General features: G+C 39.0%; 1 protein-coding gene across 5 annotated transcripts in view; it reads left to right on the top strand.

Annotated features, from left to right (window-relative positions):
• The window catches only part of trmt6 (tRNA methyltransferase 6 non-catalytic subunit), a 28,486-nt gene extending 9,107 nt beyond the window's left edge, over positions 1–19,379 (top strand). Inside the window, exons 2-12 of one of the 5 annotated variants that reach the window (XR_006312614.1) lie at positions 5,525–5,655; positions 6,736–6,845; positions 7,083–7,174; positions 7,570–7,653; positions 9,424–9,548; positions 11,572–11,918; positions 13,550–13,635; positions 15,334–15,436; positions 15,529–15,615; positions 17,030–17,300; positions 18,742–19,379. Coding sequence is in view for 3 of the 5 variants with exons in the window: in XM_043696571.1 (XP_043552506.1) it covers positions 5,525–5,655; positions 6,736–6,845; positions 7,083–7,174; positions 7,570–7,653; positions 9,424–9,548; positions 11,572–11,918; positions 13,550–13,635; positions 15,334–15,436; positions 15,529–15,615; positions 17,030–17,167; positions 18,739–18,771 (1,336 nt within the window). In the remaining 2 variants the exon portion in view is untranslated. Of the gene's footprint in view, positions 1–5,524; positions 5,656–6,735; positions 6,846–7,082; positions 7,175–7,569; positions 7,654–9,423; positions 9,549–11,571; positions 11,919–13,549; positions 13,636–15,333; positions 15,437–15,528; positions 15,616–17,029; positions 17,850–18,738 lie in introns of those variants that run through there. The other 4 variants (XR_006312613.1, XM_043696571.1, XM_043696572.1 and 1 more) reach the window with 4 other exon arrangements.
• The last annotated feature ends 2,847 nt before the right edge of the window (positions 19,380–22,226 follow it).

The following is a 22,226-nucleotide window of genomic DNA, read 5'->3' as shown; positions in this document are numbered from 1 at the left end:
TTTATAGTATTGTTCACATTTATTCATGCGGGATTTATTTTGATTGGCTTCGCTATGTGCTGTTTGACATTTGGTCAGTCAATTGCCCATATTGACCATACGTTCATTCTGGGTACTCAAATACAATCTACAATGCATGAAGAAACTGTATGGCAAAGTTCAAAACAATGGAGTCTTAAGGCTTTATCTGAATAGTATAACCCATAGATCTCTCTCTATGCCTACATTTTTAAAAGAAGGCTATTGATCACTGCATTTGGCACAAATTTGGCATCCTGGTCCAAATCATAACAATATCTGTTATGATTAACAATTACTTACATTCCTGATTAACTTAAATAGCATGAGTACAAGTTATACCATGATCTATAGAAAGTATTACACACAGCTTTTGGGGGGCCAACAGCACTGAAGAGGTTATTGTAATAAACTGAATGTCATTATTTGAGCGAGAATATTGTGATTGGGTACTTATTCAGGAACTGATCAGATGAACATTGTTGGAGAACTGTGGAGGAATTCCCTATCCACCTTGCTACAAATAATGTGTGGCAAAAGACTGGATTAGGTGACAGATAACTTTGTCTCAGGCAGAGATGAACGAAAAAGTTGGAAAGTTTGTTAAAACTTATCAGTTGCTGATGGACCATCAGACTTTTTTTTTAACATTACTCTTTGGGTTTGTATTTGAAAATTAAGTGGGAGTTTACAGTTCAAGAATTTTTCAGGTAACATTTATCTCCAGTCGTTAGCTTACATTAGTCATTGTAAGAATCTCAAATTAGAAACTCTGAAGAAATGTTCAGCTAATGTACCTACCTGCAATCAAATGTAATTGTTACTCATTCATATTATTTGACTAGTAATCATAAAGTACCACATTAATTTTACTTCCCAAAAGTGCAGTTACATTAACTTTTGGTATGATTGATTTCATGTACATTCATGGGTATAATGCCTTAAATCACAAATGAGAAAGTGTAATATACATTTCAGTAAGGTCCAATTTAAGAGATTAGCATGTAAAATTAAAGTGCATGGGAGGTAATGTGCTGACATAGACAAAAGAAACTGCTGGCAACAGGAAACAATAGGAATAAACGGGTCTTTGCTAAGTGTCAGCCAGTGGCTTGTGCAGTACCACAGCGATCAGTGCTTCACCCTTGGCAATTCACAATATTAAATGATTTAGGTGAGGGAACTAAAGGTAATATCTCTCAGGTTTTCAGGCAAAAGGCTGGATGGAAGGTTGAACTTGGGAGATTGCAGAGGTGTTTGTGTGATTTGATCCAAGTTGTGGGCATATGCATGGCAGAAAAAGTATAAGATGGATAAATGTAAGGGGTGCCGTTCAGGGAAATCTCTGGTCTGCATGCACCAAACAACTCATGCCCTGTGGTCAACCACTTCGTTTCCCTACCATCCCCAAAGGACATGCAAATCCTGGGCTGCCTCCACTGCCAAATCAAAGCCACCCGCCATCTGGAAGGAGAACAATTAACCTTCTGCCTAGGGATCCTATAACCACACAGCATCAATATTGACTTCACCAGTTTCCAAATCTCCCTACATCCAACCTCCAACTTGGCACTGCTCTCTGGACCTGACCTACCTGTCCATCTTCCTTCCCAATCATCCGCTTCACCCTCCCCTCTGACATATCAAAATCACCTCCTACCTGATCCATCCATAACCATCCCACCAACCTTTCTTAACCCCCTATTTATCTTTTAAGCCCCCCTTTTCCCCTCCAAACTCCCAATGAAGGACTTACGCCCAAAACGTTGACTTTCCTGCTCCTCAGATGCTGCCTGACCAGCTGTGGTTTATCCAGCACTACACTGTTTGACTCTGACTCTCCAGTATCTGTGGTTCTCACTTCCTCCTGTCCACTTCAGTAACAAAAGCAGGAACACAGATTATAATCTGAATGGCAATGTATTGGGAAGGTGGGTGGTGGAATGAGATCGGAGTGTCCTTGTATACCGCTTGCTAAAAGCAAGTGTGCAAGTCAGCAAATAGTGAGGAAGGCAGATGCTATGTTGGCCTTCATAATGAGCAGATTCCAGCACAGGAACAGGGATGTCTTGGTGCAATTGCACAGGGCTTTGATGAGGCAAAGTCTAGAGTTTTATGTGTAGCATTTGATCTCCTTATCTGAGGAAAAATGGCCTGGCTATGGAGGGAGTGCAGTGAAGATTTACAAGACTGATTCTTGGGATGGCTGGATCGATGGATAAATCATAGTGATACAGCAGGGAAAGAGATCCTTCAATCCAATTCATCCATGCTGACCAGATATCCTAAACTGATATCGTCCCATTTGGGCCATGTCCCTCTAAACCCTTGCTATTCGTGTATCCATCCAGATGCCTTTTAAATGTAATTGTACTTGGTGCCTCCATCCATATATGCACCACCTCTGCATAAAAATAAATCTGTCTTTCAGGTCCCTTTTAAATCTTGCCCCTCTCAACTTAAAGGGACTGATGGACTCCCCTACTCTGGGGAACAAGACCTTAGCTATTTAACCTATCCATGCCCCTCCTGATTTTATAAATCTAAGAGTCACCCCTCCGCCTTTAATGATCCAGGGGCAAAAACAGCACAAGCTAATCCAGCCTCTCCCAAAGTTCAAGCCCTCTGATCCCAGCAACATCCTTGTAAATCTTTTTTGCACCCTTTCGAGTTTAACAACTTAGAGCAACGAGATCAGAATTGTAAAAGTGACCTAACCAGTGGCCTAAACAGCCACAACATGATGTCCCAATTCCTGTGCTCAGTGCACTGACCAATGAAGACGAGCATGCCCAACACCATCTTCACCACTCTGTCCTCCTATGACTTCATTTTCAAGGAACTAGATCTCTTTGGCAGCACTCTGCAGGGCCCTGCCATTAACTCTTATGTCCTCCCCTGGTTTGCCTGACCAAAATGCAACACTTCACGTTTATCTAAATTAAAATCCACCTGCCACTGCACAATCATTTGAGTGACGAAAAGCAGTGGACACAGCACGGATCCTTGTGGCACATGACTGGTCACAGGCCTCCAATCTGAAAAGCAACCCTTTATCACTACACTGTCTCCTACCTTCAAGGCAATTTTGTCCAGTTGTTCCCCCCATCCCCAAAATGGACTCCACCTGATCTAACCTTAATAAGCAATCTACCATGCAGAACCTTGTCGAATGCTTTGCTGAAGTCCATAGGGACACAGTCTAACACTCTGCCTTCATCAGTCTTCTTTGACTTAACTGAGTCTTGTTTTGGGAGGTGACAGTGAGACACTATTTCCCATGCACAGAACAATGTTGAATATCCCTAATCAGTCTTTGCCTTTCCAAATGCATGTAAATCCTGTCCCTCAGAATCCCCTCCAACAACTTATCCATCATTGATATCATGAAAGGAGACTGGATTGGTTAAGTTTACATTTACTGAAGTTGAGAATGAGGAGCATCTTGTAGAAACCTACAAAATGTTAACAGAACGAGACAAGGTGAATGCAAAAAAGATCTTGCTGTTGACTGGACAGTCCAGAACTAGGGGTCACAATCTTAAGGATACAGGTTCAGCCATTTAGAACTGAGAAGAGGAGAAATGCCTTCACCCAGTCAGTGGTGAGCCTGTGGAATTTTCTGCCACAAACCAGTGAGGCCAGAATATTGGATTTTCTTTCAAGAAGTTAGACATTGCCATGATCATATTGAATGGCGGAGCAGGCTCAATTGGCAGAATGGCAACTCCTGTTTTGTTTCTGCATATCCCTGTAAATATCAGTACAGCTTGACTGACAAAAAAAAAACTACTTGCTTGTGTGATATAACAAGAAATTTTGTTTAAAGTACAGTTACAAGAGTTTGAGTTATACATGTTTTAAAAAAAACTTTCTTCTGTTCACACACTGAAAATATTTGCTGAAAATATTTGCTTCCTATGGCCACGAAAATTGATAATGGAGCAGTCCAATTATTGCCCCATTCTGACTTTTTCCTGTTATCTCTGCTTTATTTTCACTCTTTAACTCAGAAGTATGAAAGATACTCATTGTGTCCCCACAGCAGTATGGCTGAAATTGGGAACTTGGACTGGAAGGAAAAGTATTATACTTTAGGGCGCTTCATTGTGTTTCAGTTTGTCCTAACCCATAAACATCTTTTATTTACATCTTCAAAATTCATTGCAAATATTTGACTTCCACTGTCTTAAAACTATCATTTTGTTTAACCTGGTGAATTAAACACTTTTTTAGTATGTTGAGTATGGTTACTTTTAAGTGGACCAGAGCCATTCATAAAGTCATGGAGATGTACAGCATGGAAACAGACCCTTTGGTCCAACCTGTCCATGCCGACCAGATATGCCAACCCAATCTAATCCCACCTGCCAGCACCCGGCCCATATCCCTCCAAACCCCTCCTATTCATATACCCATCCAAATGCCTCTTAAATGTTGCAATTGTACCAGCCTCCACCACTTCCGCTGGCAATTCATTCCATACACGTACCACCCTCTGCGTGAATAATTTGCCCCGTAGGTCTCTTTTATATCTTTCCCCTCTCACCCTAAACCTATGCCCTCTAGTTCTGGACTCCCTGACCCCAGGGAAAAGTCTTTGCCTATTTATCCTATCCATGCCCCTCATAATTTTGTAAACCTCTATAAGGTCACCCCTCAGCTCCGACGCTCCAGGGAAAACAGCCCCAGCCTGTTAAGCCTTTCCCTGTAGCTCAGATCCTCCAGCCCTTGCGACATCCTTGTAAATCTTTTCTGAACCCTTTCAAGTTTCACAACATCTTTTCGATACGAAGGAGACCAGAATTGCACGCAATATTCCAACAGTGGCCTAACCAATGCCCTGTACAACCGCAACATGACTTCCCAATTCCTGTACTCAATACTCGGACCAATAAAGGAAAGCATACCAAACACCACCTTCACTATCCTATTTACCTGCAACTCCACTTTCAAGTAGCTATGAACCTGCACTCCAAGGTCTCTTTGTTCAGCAACACTCCCTAGGACCTTACCATTAAGTGTATAGGTCCTGCTAAGATTTGCTTTCCCAAAATGCAGCATTTCGCATTTATCTGAATTAAACTCTATCTGCCACTTCTCAGCCCATTGGCCCATCTGGTCCAGATCCTGTTGTAATCTGAGGTAACCCTCTTCGCTGTCCGCTACACCTCCAATTTTGCTGTCATCTGTAAACTTACTAACTGTACCTCTTATGTTTGCATCCAAATCATTTATGTAAATGACCAAAAGTAGAGGGCCCAGCACTGATCCTTGTGGCACTCCAGTGGTCACAGGCCTCCAGTCTAAAAAAAAACTCTCCACCACCACCCTCTGTCTTCTACCTTGAGCCAGTTCTGTATCCAAATGGCTATTCACATGACATCTGTTAAAGATCTGAAATTTTTAAGAATATTTTGTACATATGTCACTGATTTTTGCTATAACTGGGGATGAACTTAATATTCTATTTAGAACTAAATGGATCTCAAACTTTGCTTTCTAGAAAAATCACCTTTGAGAAACAGTGGTTTTACTTGGACAATGCGATTGGACAGCAGTATGGTACCACTTTTGAGGTTTCCAGTGGAGGAGTACTCCAACCACTTAAAGTAAAAACTAAAGAAGTTGCCAAAGGTAATATTGTATTGTAAATTGCATCATGGACATTTTAATATCAGCATTGCTGAAAAATAAAACAATTGTCTGAAGGTAGACATTCCACCAGATAGTGTATACACATGCACACTGTTTGTTCTAATAAATCTTTGTCAGGTTTGACAAATGCCAGGTTTGTAAACCTCTTCAAGGATAATATTCAGTATTCTTATGCTGTGTAAAGCTATAATGTCCATAGTGATTGTTCATATGCTTACTCCTTTGTATGGTCCCATCCTCTGCCATAGGATAAAATATGGCCAGGTGATTCAGTCAGGATTTAATTGGATAAAATGCACCTTTTACATTTATAGTTCCAGAACTGACTAAATTATTTCTGACTTGAAATTTAAATCTTGGTTAGTGACTTGGGCTTCCATTTTACGTTTTATCACTTTTAATGGTTGCCTTTATTGAACTGAAAGAGAAGACAAATGTATATTCCCCTTGTTATGTACCAAAGCTAATGAAGCAGTAAAATAAAATTTACTTTCAAAATGAATTGTTATTTGTTGTCCTTTCTGCAGGTTACGATTAAGAATATAGTTTGCATTTAATTTTTTCAGTAAACTGTTTCTTAACTCTCGTGTTTGAAAAGCAGTGATGACTGTGGGTACTAAATTATGGGAGTTGGGTATAATATTGAGGGGAGGGGGTCTAGATTAGTGATGCTGGAAAAGCGCAGCAGGTCAGGCAACATCCGAGGAGCAGGAAAATCGACGCTTCGGGCAAAAGCCCTTCATCAGGAATAGAGGCAGGGTGCCTGCAGTGTGAAGAGAGAAATGAGAAGGGGGTGGGGAGAAAGTAGCATAGAGTACGATAGGTGAAAGGGGGTGGGGATGGAGGTCAGAGAGGAGGGTGGGGGAATATAATATTGAGGGCTCTTCACCACTCAGGTCTGTGTTGAAGCTTGCCATTTATTTCACGTGGAATGATTATATTTTCAACCTAGCACTGTAGCTACATTTGATCTTGGTTAATGCAAGTTAAATGGATTTGTGTGGTTTTTTAGTTTGTTTTAAAGCAGTCCATGATTTGTTTTTCTTTTAATTCTGCCAGAAGTAAATGAAGCTGGTGTTGATAATCGAAACATCATTGATGATGGCAAGTCCCAAAAGCTCAGCAGAGATGACATTGAGGCACTTAAAGAGCAGGGATTAAAAGGTCAGGTAGGGATGACTTTTTGATATTTATAATCACTGTTCAGTTGTTATTTTAAACCTGGAGCAGGTGGGACTTGAACCCAGGTCTTCTAGGCCAGAGATGAGGGCATTTCCAATGCAACAAAGCCTGAGGAATGACTTTTATACTGGTGACGTCTACTTACTAATAATTTTCTCCACAGAAATTGTTGTGTGTGTCCCCAAATAATTAACTTCTTAAAGCTGAGATTTTATTTTACACAGGATATTGTTCAACATTTGATAGAGAATAGCACAACATTTAGAGACAAAACTGGATTTGCTCAAGAAAAGTACATCAAGAAGAAAAAGAAAAAGTAAGATTCTGTTCTTAGGGTGTTCTAGAGTCTCATGTTGGTTGAAAGAGACTTTTCCTGATTGAGATATCCTGGCATGTCAGTTAAATTGATTTTTTCTCTCTCTAAAAACAATAGTTTACTTAGGCAAATAGTTTATAGTTTTTTTATTGTGAAATCCTAATCGAGTCAGTCTGAGGCACTGCAGTTGCAAAGAAATGTCTAACTGTTAGTGTAACCAAAATTCAGAATCGATGTGCTTAACTAGATTGACTATTTAATATGCACCTTGACATCACAGATTATCAGAAGAAATTCAGTTATGTAACTGTTTAGAATTCAAATAAATGTTAATCTTAGACCTTGCAGAGCAATAAGTCGCAACAACTTCTAATTTAGTTAAATCTTGTTGATAGGTACGAAGCATTTATAACTATCCTAAAGCCTACCACTCGCATAATGGCCATGATGTATCATTCCCGTGAGCCAGGTAAAATTTGGTGAGTAAATAAAGTTGAACTTTCTCTTTTGTTTTTTGATACGAGGCATGATTCAGACTAGTAGCTGTTTTGAATTTTAGCTGAGTCCTTTGGTTTCTGTCTTGACAGGTGGATTTTAACTCCTGCTTTGTTGGAACTGGGCAGGGCATTAAGGTGTCATGGAGAATTATTTACTGTCTACAATGACAATTTAAATCAAGGATGGCTTTTTGAATCTGACCATCTTTTCTAGCTACTTGGATTCTGTTCTGCCAATTATTCCTCCAGTTGCAATATCTTGCTTTTTGACACTACTGAATTTGATCCATTTTTATTAATTTTAAAAATAAAACTTCTTTTGATCTTGGTCGAAAGATCGTTTCTTTTTAATTAAAATAGTTTTTCAGAAAATATTGTTCAGAATGCTCTCTGCATGTATCAAGTTGGTTCTTCATTGTGTCAAGTACCAGTGAAGTAAGTTACGTTGTCGAACCTCCCGAAGCATTATAAATGAAATACAAATCTATGTCACCAGGCCATTAAGCCATAATGTGATGAGGATAGCTAATACATATAGACATGCCCAACAGAATAAGGGGCAAGCCATTTGTGCTGAGATGAGGGCTGTCTTAAATTGGAAGATAGTGAATCTTTGGGATTCGTTAACCAGGAAAGCCATGGTAGCTTGATCATTGAGCCTGCTCAGGACAGACATTGATCACTGTCTAAATTCTAATGACTTTGAGTGTTACAGGGATAGCATGGATAGATATATTTTGAGGTAGATGATCAGTCGTGAGCAACAAGCTTTCTTTGTCACTGTCTTTTCCTGTGTTCTAAAGATATCACTTGTCAGACAACTTTAGTAGTTGTCACATCATTGTGAAGTTCATTATCATTAATCAAGTGAGATTGTAGGTTCAACAGCAAGACCATAGGCTCTGAATATCTGGAATGGTGATGGTTTAGTGGGACTCTCGCTGCACTGTTAATCCAGAGACTCAGATAATGTTCTGGGGACCCTGGTTTGAATCCTGCCATGGCAGATGGTGAAGTTTGAGTTCAATTTTTCAAAAAATCTGAAATAAGAGTTGTTCACACTAGGTAATGTTAAAATAGCACAGTGGATTATTCAGATAAAAGTTGTAACCATTTGGGATAATTTGAGATGGATGAAGTTACTTGCTGTGAGGCAATCTTGTTTTAATTCAGTAAGAATTAAGAGACCCATTCTTCTGACCGATTTGCCTGTTTTAAGTCCTTCATTAACTGGTCCAAAGTTTTGTTTTGAATCTGCTTCATTAATAGCTTATGTCTGTGACTAAACAAATGCAATAGCTTGGTTTACTGAAATTAGCTGGTTCGAAATCTGATTTATGAACAGTTGACTTAAAATATGTAAATTTAGAGCCAATAAATGGGTTTATTGAGCACCTGCTGAACACAGTCCCATATTAATTCATATGCATGTTCAACTCTTCGGAGGTGAATAGGCATGTCTGATCCTTTTCTTTTTTGGGCATAAGGAAAGGAATCTCAAGATATTCTATTCAAATCACTTATTATTTTTGTTCTAATTTATGAAACATTACACTTCAATTTTTATCATTAAAACTACTTGCTGAATGTGGTGTTACTTTTTGACTACTTTGTGATGAGGTGAAAAGAGTGGAGGGGGGAGAGAAAGACTGGCTTGCTTGCATAAGCATCTTTAAATGGCATTGTTAATGTTGCTGTATCCCCAACAGATCACCAGAATTAAAACCATTATTAACTAACCATTTTTTTCAGCTACTTAAGGTATGACACACTGGCTCAGATGTTAACTCTTGGGAACATCCATGCAGGCTCCAAAGTAATTGTAGCAGAAACCTGTGCTGGTCTGGTGCTTGGTGCTGTAATGGAGAGATTAGGAGGTAATAAAATCTAAATTTGCACCATATTCGCCTGAGAATTCCTAATGTGTTGTAACTTAATTGAATTGTAGTGAGTTTAGCTGACCTGGTTGATTGCAAATGTGAACATTCTGCATTGACCTTTTAACTGAGTGAAGCTGAATCTATTTGCAGTATATCGTACTGAAGTTCAATTTGAGAAGCTTAGTTGGGAATGATGTTCAAAATTGAATGCTGTACAGGTACACAATCCTTTATCAGAAACCCTTGGGACCAGCTAGTTTTCGGAATTTGGAATTTTTTTAATCTTGGAATAAGTGATGGTTCAACAGTGACACTTTTTTTTAAAAAAAATCTTACCAAACAGCAGACTCACTGAGTAACGGAATTGAGGTCTGCCATGCCCCCTATGTCGCATCTGAATGGCGTAGTATCAAGTGGGTGTGAAGTTGGATTAAGTGTTTGCACACCAAACAACCTTGTTAGTAAGATTAAAAACTTCACAAAAAAAAACCTTCAGATTTTGCAGCTTTTCAGATTTCAGGATTTCGGACAAAGAATTGTCTCCCTGTACTGTAGAAATGTAAACATGATCTACAATGGATATTTGTGCAAATGAACCTCAAAGTACAAATGTTACGAAGACTTCAGAATATCTTCTTTAATCCGTGCTGTGTTCTTGATTCACTATCATGTCTATTAATCTGCTGATATCACTTCTTTCCTTTTTTAAAAACAAATTCAAATTTTGTGGCACATGTTTAATTGCTGAGTACAGAGTGAACAGTGGATCGGTGAGAGAAATAAGAGTTCACTTCAAAGAATTGCATGTTTGGGTTAGGGATGTTGATGCAATGTTGATTATTTTCGTTAACAAATTAAAAGTTGTAATTTCCTAATTGAATTTCCCTCCCTTATAGCACTTGCTACGTAAGCTTCATGATTTACACATTAGAAATGAATCATTGGCAATGCACTTGGATATCTAAGTGTGCATAAAAACCAAGCAAAAGTATTATTAAGAAAGATCAGACAGTATTAGTTCTGCTAATAAATTTAACACCCGTGTCGAGAAAGCCACAACTTTCCAGTTCTAAATCTCACATTAAATATTATTGGTTTGTTGTGATTTGCAAATTCTAATTATTCTGTCTTCTAATACTGTTTGATTTTGCCCTGTAAGAATATCTTCTGAGTTACTTAGATGTGGATGTAGGTTTGCTCGCTGAGCTGGAAGGTTCATTTTCAGACATTTTGTCACCATACAAGGTAACATCTTCAGTGAGCCTGCAGATGAAGCACTACCGATGATTCCGCTTTCTATTTATATGTTTGGGTTTCTTTGGGTTGGTGATGTCATTTCCTATGGTGATGTCATTTCCTGTTCTTTTTCTCAGGGGGTGGTAAGTCGGGTTCAGGTCAATGTGTTTGTTGATAGAGTTCTGGTTGGAATGCCACAAAATGTTTGAAAATGAACCTTCCAGCTCAGCAAGCAAACCTACATGCAGAACCTCAACCTGAGCTACAATCTTCTCAAAACTCGCTACTTGTATTTGAAAATTCTTCAATTCCACACAATTCCAGCCCAGCCATCAATTTGTTCAGTCAACCTCTTGCCTGCGTTATCCATCTGTCATTCCTGGTATGGTCCCATATTTACTGTAATACAGATGGAAAAGCATTGAGCATGTCTAGTGTTTAACCCCCGTTGAAATCGCCCTTACCAGGTCGGGTGAGACTACTTCAAGCTCAACTCTCATCTTCCTCTGCTATCTACTTCCACCCCACTCCCTGTGGTGGTCCAATCAATCAGTCACCATCCTTATTGTTTGAGGTGCTCATTATCCTCTTTGCCATCATAAGAGCCTCCTGCTTAACTACTAATCTTTACATTACCCACCTTACCAAGCCATCCTTGGTTCAAGAATGACAAATTAGGATTCCAACTGACTATCTTTAATTTGCAAAGTGACCACCTAGCTATCAGTGTCTAAATAATAATAAACTATCTATGCTATGTCTCCTGTTTAACCTTTTTCTGCAGGTTTTGGCTCTGTTATCCACATGTATCCAGGTAGCTTGCCTATCAGGGCAGCGATGGAGAATTTTGGGTTTCCAAAATCCTTCTATAACCATCTATATGATTTCCCTATCAACAAATTGAACAGCCTTCTTTCTGGAGTTTTCTTGGCTGAGAAAGAAACGCTGCAAAAACAAACTGAAGTTATGGTGGAAGAAGGTAATGGGAGCCTGCTGAACATATGCCAGGGTGATGGAATGCCTTGTGGTGAGACCGTGATGGATAACAACAAATCTGAAGAAACTGAGGCCATGGATGTTGCTTGTGAGGAGGCTGAAAATAAAGAAAAAAATTCAGACCGAAAATCCAATGTAAGATTTGTTCCTGTAGGAGGTAATGTGGAATGTTAAATTCGAATGTAACCAATTTCAAGGGCTCAGGTATTTTAAACAGTTACTGTATGTGAGCAGAAATTTTTCCAGATTTTGAGACTTATCTGTTGGTAGCTGGTTCTGTTAATTGATGTAAAGCAACACTAAAATAGTGACAATACTCAATGTTTTAAAGCACATTGATTTTAATGCTTTGCTTTTCTTTTGTGCGGAAAATGGTCATGAACTAAACTGATTCACGAAAGCAGGGTTTATGATATTGTGACCTAGCAAAATGCTAAACAATTGCACTTATTTAAACATTGTGCTGCATAATTTTGCCATTGCGTTTTTTAAATTAAAAAGGTGCTTAAACTTTTGCTTCAGTCACTAGCTGTATTGTAACATTTTTGTGCTAATAACTTGTCCATTTTTAGTTTTAGACACCACTTTTCCAGTTGTTGTCTTATGTTTTGTAAAGTTTGTTTATACTACATCGTTCAACTCATTTTAGGCTCATTTACTGATGCTGCTAGTATGGGAAGTCACTATTTTGTCACTAAGGGTTTCGACATTTTGCTCTGCTTTAATCAAGTACTTCAGTCAAACTAGCAAATTTCTATCTTTCCTAGATATTGTGCTCTATTTAAGATGCTGCTAATTTGCTCAGGCCTTGTCAAGCAAAAATAGATCCCAGCAAGTGTCCTTCTGACCATAAGAAATAGGAGTGGAAGTAAAGCCACTCAGCCATTCAATCATGTCTGATGGGCATTTCAATGCCACTTACCTGCATTCTCCCCATAGCCTTTAATTACCTGCGAGATTAGGAATTTATCAATCTCTGCCTTGAAGACATTTAATGTCCGGGTCTTCACTGCGCTCGGTGGCAATGAATTCCACAGGCCCACCACTCTCTGGCTGAAGAAATGTCTCCTCATTTCCATTCTAAATTGGCCCCCCCTCTAATTCTAAAGCTGTGCCCACGGGTCCTGGTATCCCTGCCTGATGGAAACAATTTCCCAGCGTCCACCCTTTCTAAGCCATGAATTATCTTGTAAGTTTGTCATCGGATCTCTCTAGGTTATTATGCTTAATGTTTTTAAAGTACATTTATTAAGAAAAATGAGCAATTGAAATTTTCTCCCCTCTGTCCAAGATTCATATAAAAATACTGTTGTAAGATCTCAATGTGTAATTTGTTTCAGTTAAACCAAATTGCACAATATCAATATTTAACTTTGAAATAATGTTGCTTTCATAAATTTGGTTAATTTTGAGCTCCACCTGCATCTACATGAGTAGCCAGTAGCTCCTATTATTGTGTATTTTCTAGACCTACAGATACAATTCTTTTCCGATCATGCCCTCCTTTCACTTGGGACCCTATATTTGTAACTGTATTCTGACTGCTTTCTCTCTGACTTTTTTTAACATACTTCTGGTAGGAAAACAATTGTTTTAAAATTCTCAAACTTTAAAGCAACTCTGGATCTGAAACCAAGCCTTTATTTAATTCTCTCCTTTCCCAGTATATTCCAGGTTTCTAACCTAGTTTTATGCTTGTTCTTGTGCAAATTCCAGTCTTCCAAAGTCAAACTGGACTCCATCTTTGGTGACATGTTTTTTCACAGGTTGAAGAGAGGAAGAGTAAACAAGAAGATAGACTAAAGAAATTGCAGGCTGCTGCTGCTGTGCTGCAAGAGAGAAATGCAGATGGGTGAGCTGATGTAACAAATGAACTCCATTATAATTCTGTTGCACATCATTTTTATAAGTGGCAACTGTGATAGTTTGAATGCCCCTGACATTTAAAAATATATGTACGATAGTAATCAACATTTATCCTGCATGAATTAAAATTTGTAGAAATTGCACAAGTAAATAAGCCTTTCAACCCAACCAATCCATTCTACTGTTAATCCTATGCATAAACTGGAGTCTTATCACCATGTGCCTGACAGTTCCCCTACTCCTGTTATCTTCCTTTGCTTCAAATGCTTATGTCAACCATTCTTAAGCTTTGCGATATGAAGTTTCTGAGGGTGCATTTCACGGTCTCAAAACTTTCTTTGTAATTAAAATAACATGTTTCTCTGCTTCTACATGCCCACATAATTTTGCATGTATGACCCATTCAAAGTGGACTGCTTCTATCAGATCATTCCTTGTATCGCCTTTTTTAAAATAAGACTCCTTTTCCAAGTCTCTCTCGATTGTCGTATTTCCTCCTAGACAGTGACCTGGTAAATTTGCATGCAGTGTGCATGTTATATTCCCTTTGGTTTGCACCAATTTCTTAATATTTATCTTTCCCCAGAAGTCTCTGTACGTTTCTTTGTTTGCTACCTATGGGCTTAACTATTCCAAATTTGCCCCAGTCAGCTCCTACTCTCCATAAACTAAGTTCTTCTAAAATTCTATCCATATCCTGACTTGCACAAAGTTGCATTCATCCATCATCCTTGTGCTTTTGCTCAACTGTGTTACCTCCTTTTCCTTGGCTGCCACCTTTACTAAAATTCACATCCTTGTGCTCAAATTCCCCTTAACCTTCAGCCCCCTCAGAAATCTGCAATCCTCCAACTTTAGCGTGTCTCACCTCCTTTAACATGTTATCGATCGCCTTGGTCCAAAGTCCTGAAATTCATACCTGAAACTTCTAACTTCTGTGAACTCCTTAAAACCATCTCCTTTGGTCAAGCTTTGGTCACCATCCAAATGAGCTGAATTTTCTTCACCTTAGTGAGTGACCGGCTTGGAGACAACGTTGCAGGAAAATAGCTGGTAGCCACGACAGGACAGCTGCCCAGCACACTTTCATGGCCCTTTTGAAGATCCCAAGGCTGAGCAGGAAAACTGATTAGCCACCTGTACCATGGAAATGAACAACCAGTGTACATAAGGCCTCCATGAGAAGTAATATTACCAGCTCACCAGCATTTTGCTGTCTGTAGCACAATCAATTAACATGTGCAGAGGCCGAAATTAATGAGAGGTGGAAACTCTGTGCCATTTTGCACAGTCGTCAGGGTAAAATGCCCCATCCCCTAAAATAGATTTGTGAGCAAGATAATCTGCCTGCAGCCTCTAAAAGACAACTGGATTCTTTGCCCCACTGATCTAAGGGATGTATTACTGACACACCACACTCACGATGTGTTCCTGTGCTGGCTTAGTTATGGGGACCCCATGTGACCCTAAAGTCCACAGGTCTGCCAAGTATTTTTATGTAACACTGTAGGATTTTTTTATGGTGATAAATGTGCTCTCTAAATCATTTTATTTGTGAATACATCAGCTTTAGTTTTAAATATAATACCATATTTCTGTCCAGCCATTTTATTGGAAATTCAAAGTTAGCTAACGTCAAGTAAATGAAATTGTTTGGAGTTAAATTTGTTTTTATTTTTTCAAGGCTAATTATAGCGAGTCGCCTGTATCCCAGCCCCTTATTACTTTGTCTTTTGGAGTTTGTGGCACCATCTAGACCATTTGTCATCTACTGCCAGTACAAAGAGGTAAAATAAACTACATAAAAGTAGATTGTTGGTTTGATTAAATATTTGAGAACACCGTTCAGTTCATTACCTTGTTCTCTTCCTTCATCTAGCCTTTGCTTGTGTGCTATTCAAATCTACGAGAAAGGGGTGGAGTTGTTAACCTGAGGTTATCTGAAACATGGCTGAGAGGCTATCAGGTAAACTTAAACTAAACTCTGAACAAGTTGACCATTAATGTAGGACTTCAGAGAACAGGTTTTGTGCATCCATGATCTTCTGACTGAGAATAATGTGTCCTATTGAGCTCTGCTGCTGCATGTCCTCTCTTAGGTAGATACATTGTTAATACAGTGGGCATTTTCAGTCGTGTGGTTTCTCTTTAGCTGTGTGTTCCTGAGCCAAGCCATGTTCATTTGTCCAAGATTGTCTTCAGTTTATGCAAATAATTGTTGTTTGGACAGATCCACAAATTTTTCTCCTGTTTTGTTTTGGTGTTATATAACCAATTTTCTTCATGCTAACTCAACTCGCCAGACCTCATCAATTATGTGTTGCATGTGCTCTGTCAATGTAGTTATATTAGATGTTTATTCCATCAAACCTTGTCTGTTTCTCAAAGTCAGATTACCATGGTAACTTTGCTGAAATATTCTTGCATTTTAATTTTCACATAGAAATTCAACAAGTTTGTGGCCATACTACAGAACAGCATAAAATACTTGGTTAATTTTACATGCTGGAACTACTAAGTTTTAGTCCACCCAAATTCAGTTTTTCTGAAGATTGTCGTCAAAGAGAGACCTAATAAACACCACAGAATCACAGCGTTGTTACAATACAGGAGTCGGGAGCGTGGTGCTGGAAAAGCTCTCTGGTACAAACAATCTCCAGAGATTCCCCATAACCCTACACATTGTTCCTTTTCTATATAACTTGCTAATTTCCTTTTTGACTGCTTTGCTTAAACCTGCCTCCACCACACACCTCAGGTTGGCATTCCAGATCCTAACCATCCACTGCATAAATGTTGTTTTCATCTTTTACAGTTTTTTTGCCAATTACTTTAAACGTGTACAATCAGTATTGATCCTCCCATTAACTGTGACATTTTCTCCCTATCTATTCCAGACTGTCCACACTTCTCATGATTTTGAATACCTCTGTCAAAACTATTGTCAGCCCTTTTGTTTTTCCATAGAAAGTAATCCAAACATCTGCAATTTGTCTTTGTAACCGTAATTTCTGCACACATTTCAATGCCTTCACAACCTTAAGGTGTGTCACCCAGAAATGGGCACAGGACTCAAGCTGAAGCCACCTTGTTTTGAACAAGTGCAACATACCCTCCTTTCTCTTGTACTTTGTTTGTATTAATAAAGCCGAGGGCACTGTATGCTTTATTAACCTTGCTCTCAATCTGTCCTGCCTCCTTGAATGACTCGTGTGTGTGTGTGTGTGTGTATATATGTTAAGTCCCTCTGGTCCTGCACTCATTTTACCATTAGCTTTGAATAATTAACTGAAGAAATAGCGTGTTTAAAGAAAAGTATTCTAAACTTCTAGCACTAATTTACAGCAATGTATAAAAATTAATTTATCCAAATATTTCAGGTTTTGCCAAATCGGACTCATCCCAAGCTGACAATGAGTGGAGGTGGTGGCTACATTCTGACTGGTATTACGGTTGCAATGGACAGAACGAAATCAGTTGCCAATATTTCTGAAGAACCTGCAGCCAAAAGACAAAAAGTTGAGGAATCCAAAAGTTAGCTTTCCTCCAAATACTGTTGCTAAGCCTGAAATTGATTGAGCTTGGAGCTCATTGTAAAGCTCAAATTGCAAATTTCTACAGACTGCTATACATTTATTTTGGTATAATATGGTATGTGTGCCATTTGGAATTTTCTTCGATGTGGAGCAGTAGCAAAAGTGATTTTGCATCTGTGAGGTCGGTGCTGTTAATGCAGAGACAAGTATTGCTATGTACAGTGTACATGTGCAGGATTGGGATATAAAAGAAATGAAACCAAGTATTTTTTTTTTTAATGTGTGCATGCTGCAATTAAATACAAGAAAAGCTTAGGTTCAGAGTTCTAGAAGCCTGCTTGAATAATTGTTTCGGGCAGCCTTAGCCTATTTGACAAACTCTAACTTAACAAAAAGATTATCCAAATTAATTAGGAATTGTGACCACCTGGAACGAACATTGCTTTTTTTTCCACAGTTTCATTCGTATCAAGTTATGGAAACTAACTTCATGCACTGAAGTATTTTTCTTGATGGATTTAGCTATTTTAAATTGATCTTATTTATCATTTGTACAACGGTTTTCATTACTAGTTTATCTGTATTGAAAGTGTCACATCACTGGAATCAACTTTTAAAAATGGAGTTATCTCAAATAAATTCTCAATCAAGATTTTAAACTTGATTAGCTTTTCTAAATAATTATTTAGTCCAACATGCAGTCCTTTTTCATGAACTAAATGTATGGAAAATTTGATTCAATGTTCAAAAACACTTGCTGTCCCTCGTTACAGCCATAATTGTTTCTTTCACTCAAACTTGAAAGTTCAGATATGGTAAACATTCAGTGTCTACACTCAGTGTTCAAAAGTGAATTTTTTTAATATAAATTTTGCATGTATTGAGGATGTGCTTTGATTGCAAAGACTTGACAGGCCCTTAAACTGTAACAGAACTATTTATATATTCTAAATATTCTTCAGTTCAAACCACATTGTCTTAAATTTGCCATGGTAAAATAAAAGTTGATTTTTCTTTTGCTTATAACATTAAAATATCAACAATGAAATATAATGAACTCCATTGAAATTTGTACCTCAAACCAACATCCCCAGTCAAACATGCAGCCATACTTTGAACTCTCCTCATGTTTTACTCCATTGTACTCCCCTATTATTTAGATTTTTCCAAATGTTTCCTCACCATCTGTTCTTACTGGTTTGTCCTGCAGTAATACTGAGTTCACCAGATCTTTGTTTGTTTGGATTGAGTTGTTCCTGCTAAATGTCCTCTTATTTCCCCAATTTAGTCTTTCTAGAGTGTATTGGGCTTCTTTAATCTTCCCTTGCATTTCATTCCCATTACATTGGGATTTTATTCCTTTCTCATTTAATCTTCTATTCTTTTTTGACTTGTGGTGACCCAAAATTGTATTTTGTAGTTTTCTGACCTGGCTGTGCATTCTATTGATTGAATATTTAATCCTGGACCAGATGAGAAATCCTTGTGATCTTGGAAAAGGTCACCAAATTATACTGTGATCTGGTTAACACCATTTCCCTTTATTTTTCAAGCAGACCATGACGACTTCCAAAGAACTTGGATGAAAGCAATAGAACTCCTCAAATTCGAGCAAATAACAATACTGTACAAACTAGAACTACCAATACAATCCACCAGAACCTGTGCAGTTTCTTTCTAACACCCACAGTTAACTTGTATATATGGGTATGTACTATGATAAAACATTCTACAGTGTACACAACTTGGTAAATGTAGTCAAAACAGATTCCTTGAATTTCTCAGCACCTGTCTCCAATTGTTAGTGTCGCTGATCATCAAATGTCATTGACTTTACAAGAGATTGCAATTCCTCATTTTTACTGATTTGGCATTAATTCCATCTCAAGTGCTATTTCATCATGGATTATCTGAACGAATGTTGTTCTTCGAGCTTATCACCCTCCTGTTATAGATCTGCACTGTGAAATTCCAAACATAATTCCTGCTCTTCACCAGCAGCTGGGTACTCGCAACCAGGTATGTCCCTGGTTTCGTCCCTAAGCTCTAATCTGCTCAGTTGTATGTCGGCATTTCAACCTTCCTGCGCTCAGCTGCACTGAAGTACTAATGTTTCCAAGCTCTTCTCAGCTTCTGTGTTGCTGGAAAAGCGCAGCAGGTCAGGCAGCATCCAAGGAACAGGAGAATTGACGTTTCGGGCATAAGCCCTTCTTCAGGAATCCTGTTCCTTGGATGCTGCCTGACCTGCGCTTTTCCAGCAACACATTTTCAGCTCTGATCTCCAGCATCTGCAGTCCTCACTTTCTGCTCTTCTCAGCTTCTCCAACACAGACATCTACTTCAAACCTGCCAATTCCCACTACTACCTGGACTACACCACTGCCATATCTGCTCCCAGGAGGAGCACTTCCACTCCAGGACATCCCAGATGGCCTCCTATTTCAAAGACTGCAATTTCCACTCCCACATAATGAGCAATGCCGTCCCATGCATCTCCACTTCCTGCACCTCTGCCCTTGAACCCCACCCCTCCAACTGCAACAAGACTAGAACTCCCCGGTCCTCACCTTCCACTCCACTAATCTCCAGATACAGTGCATTATCCTCTACCATTTCTACCACCTACAATCAGACCTCACCACCAGAGAGAGATTTCCCTCCCCACCCCATCTGCATTCCACAGAGACCATTCCCTATGTGACTCTCCCATTAGGTGCACACCCCACCAGCCCACCCTCCACTCCTGGCACTGTCCCTTATTGCCGCAAGTGATGTAAAACCTGCGCTCACCCCCCCCAAAATCTCTGTTCAAGGCCCCAAAGGATCCTTCCACATCCAGCAGAGATTTTCCTGCATATCCATACACCTCATCTACTCTCTGTTGCTCTCAATGTGGTCTTTTCTACATTGAAGAGACAGGATGCCAACTCGTGGAATATTTCAGGGAACATTTCTGGGTCACACGCATCAAACAACCCCACTGCCCTGTGGCTGACCACTCTCCCTCCCACTCTGCCAAGGACATTAAAGTCTTGGGTTGCCACCTCCACCAAATCCATGCCACCCACCAACAGAGGAAGAAAGCCTCATCTTTCGTCTCGGGACCCTCCAACCATGCCGCATCAACGTCGACTTCACCAGTTTTGTTATCTCCCTTCCCCGTACCTCATTCCAAACCCAACCCTCCAAGTCAGTACTGCTCCTTGACCTGTCCCACTTGTCCATCTTCCTTCCCACCTATCTGCTCTGACCTATCACCACCATCCCCCACCTGTATCTACCTTTTTCTCCCACCCTCACCCTCGTATTTATCTCTCGGCTCCCCCTTCCTCACATACCTGATGAAGGGCTTATGCCCAAAACATCAACACTCTTATTGGACACTGTCTGACCTGCTGTGCTTTTCCAGTGCCATGCTTTTCGACTCTGATCTGCAGTCCTCACTTTCTCCCTACTTCACAGTTAGGGTTACTGGGAGCTAAATAAATGCTTTTATCATCTTCCCTGCATGAGAGTTAACATTTTTAAAAATAAATTAGTACCTTTTTGTAGGTTATACAGTTTGTACTATTTATATTAACATGTTGCATTTTTGTTTTTTAATATCCATATTAGAACTGAATCTGGTACTGCTCAGTTTACCAACATAATATTATTTACTCTATCTATTGCATGATTGTTATATATTACTACCTATGGTTTTAATCATGTTCATATGTTTGTTGGTATGGATCCCTCAGTGGATGTTTTGGGGGGATAAAAGCCCAACCTGAATTTATCATTGTAATTGACATTGTACATGTAGTACAGAATTTTTAAGGAAGGTTGCATTTCACTCAGTAATATAAGTCACATCCCTGTTGGGGAAGGATGGGAAGTGGTGAGAGGAAGGAGGTGGTCACCCTATTCAGTTGTGTGCACTGATGCTAGAGTAAATGCTGACCTCTGCTGATTTAGCAGGGCCAGCTTGTTTAAATCTATGATCTGTGCAGTAACTTGAGATTTACGCAAAGGTGTAGATTGAGACCATGCAGCTCCTAAAGATGCCATTGCTGCAATTTCAAGTAACGTGACTCCAGTCTTTAGAAATACAGAAAGCAATTTGTGTAATTGCTGTACTTCAGTGAAAGATGAAAAAGATGCCAGGGTTTCTTGGAAGAGGTAAACCTCTGATCCTGTGCATGTAATTGGAAATATGTGATTGTGAGAGGAAGCTTGAGCCAACTGGTCTACAAGATCACCTTCCCTGGAGGAGAGCATTTCATAGTGTGATAGCTAAACTAAGCATTATCTACACTATCTGGAAGTATGGGTGAGTTGAGACTGTACTACAATGTATAAATGATAGCTCTTTAAAGTTCCTCAATTTTCATTATTTCTGTAATGTGGGAACTGAGAACAGTGCACTTTTGAGGTCAGATAAGCAATTACAAAAAGGATTTGCCTATCCAAAATGGATGCTTATAAAATTTGTCACAAGCCTAGAAGATTAAGTATTCAACTGCATCCTTAGATTAAATATGGACCTAAAGTAGCTTTGTGCTTGAAAATGTACATAGGAAGACAATTCCCAAAACAAATTTATGCACAACAATTTCCCAAGTCTCAGCATTTGATCAGTTCAAATGCTGTACTTTACTCAGGACATGAAAAACAGCTCTGCAGTGTATTGAAGTGTTAATTCTATAACAGTGAGAACAGTAGAAAATGAGTGAAAAAAATCTGCATCTGAACAGAGGTGATAAATTGAAGTTTGTTCTCTCATCTACAATACCACCACCATCTTTTTTAATTTCTTAAAAACAGGCTGTTCACTACTGCCTAACTATAGAAAGATATGTATTATTGGGATCAATTGAGACTTTAATTATGCATTAAACCCAGATGGGTGGGCAAGTTGTTTGCTGGCCACCTAACTTCTCATTCTCAATGAAAACTTAAGGAGAATGTAACATTTAATTCTATTTTAGAGTGTGTAGTTTTACACCACCCACCAGTATCTCACCTACCTTATTTAGTAAATTATCTGGTCATTAATGGT

This window comes from Chiloscyllium plagiosum, chromosome 9, assembly GCF_004010195.1.
Source record: "Chiloscyllium plagiosum isolate BGI_BamShark_2017 chromosome 9, ASM401019v2, whole genome shotgun sequence".
NCBI lineage: Eukaryota > Metazoa > Chordata > Chondrichthyes > Orectolobiformes > Hemiscylliidae > Chiloscyllium > Chiloscyllium plagiosum.
Note: the sequence above shows the minus strand (reverse complement) of the source record. Positions and strands in the feature narration are given on the sequence as shown.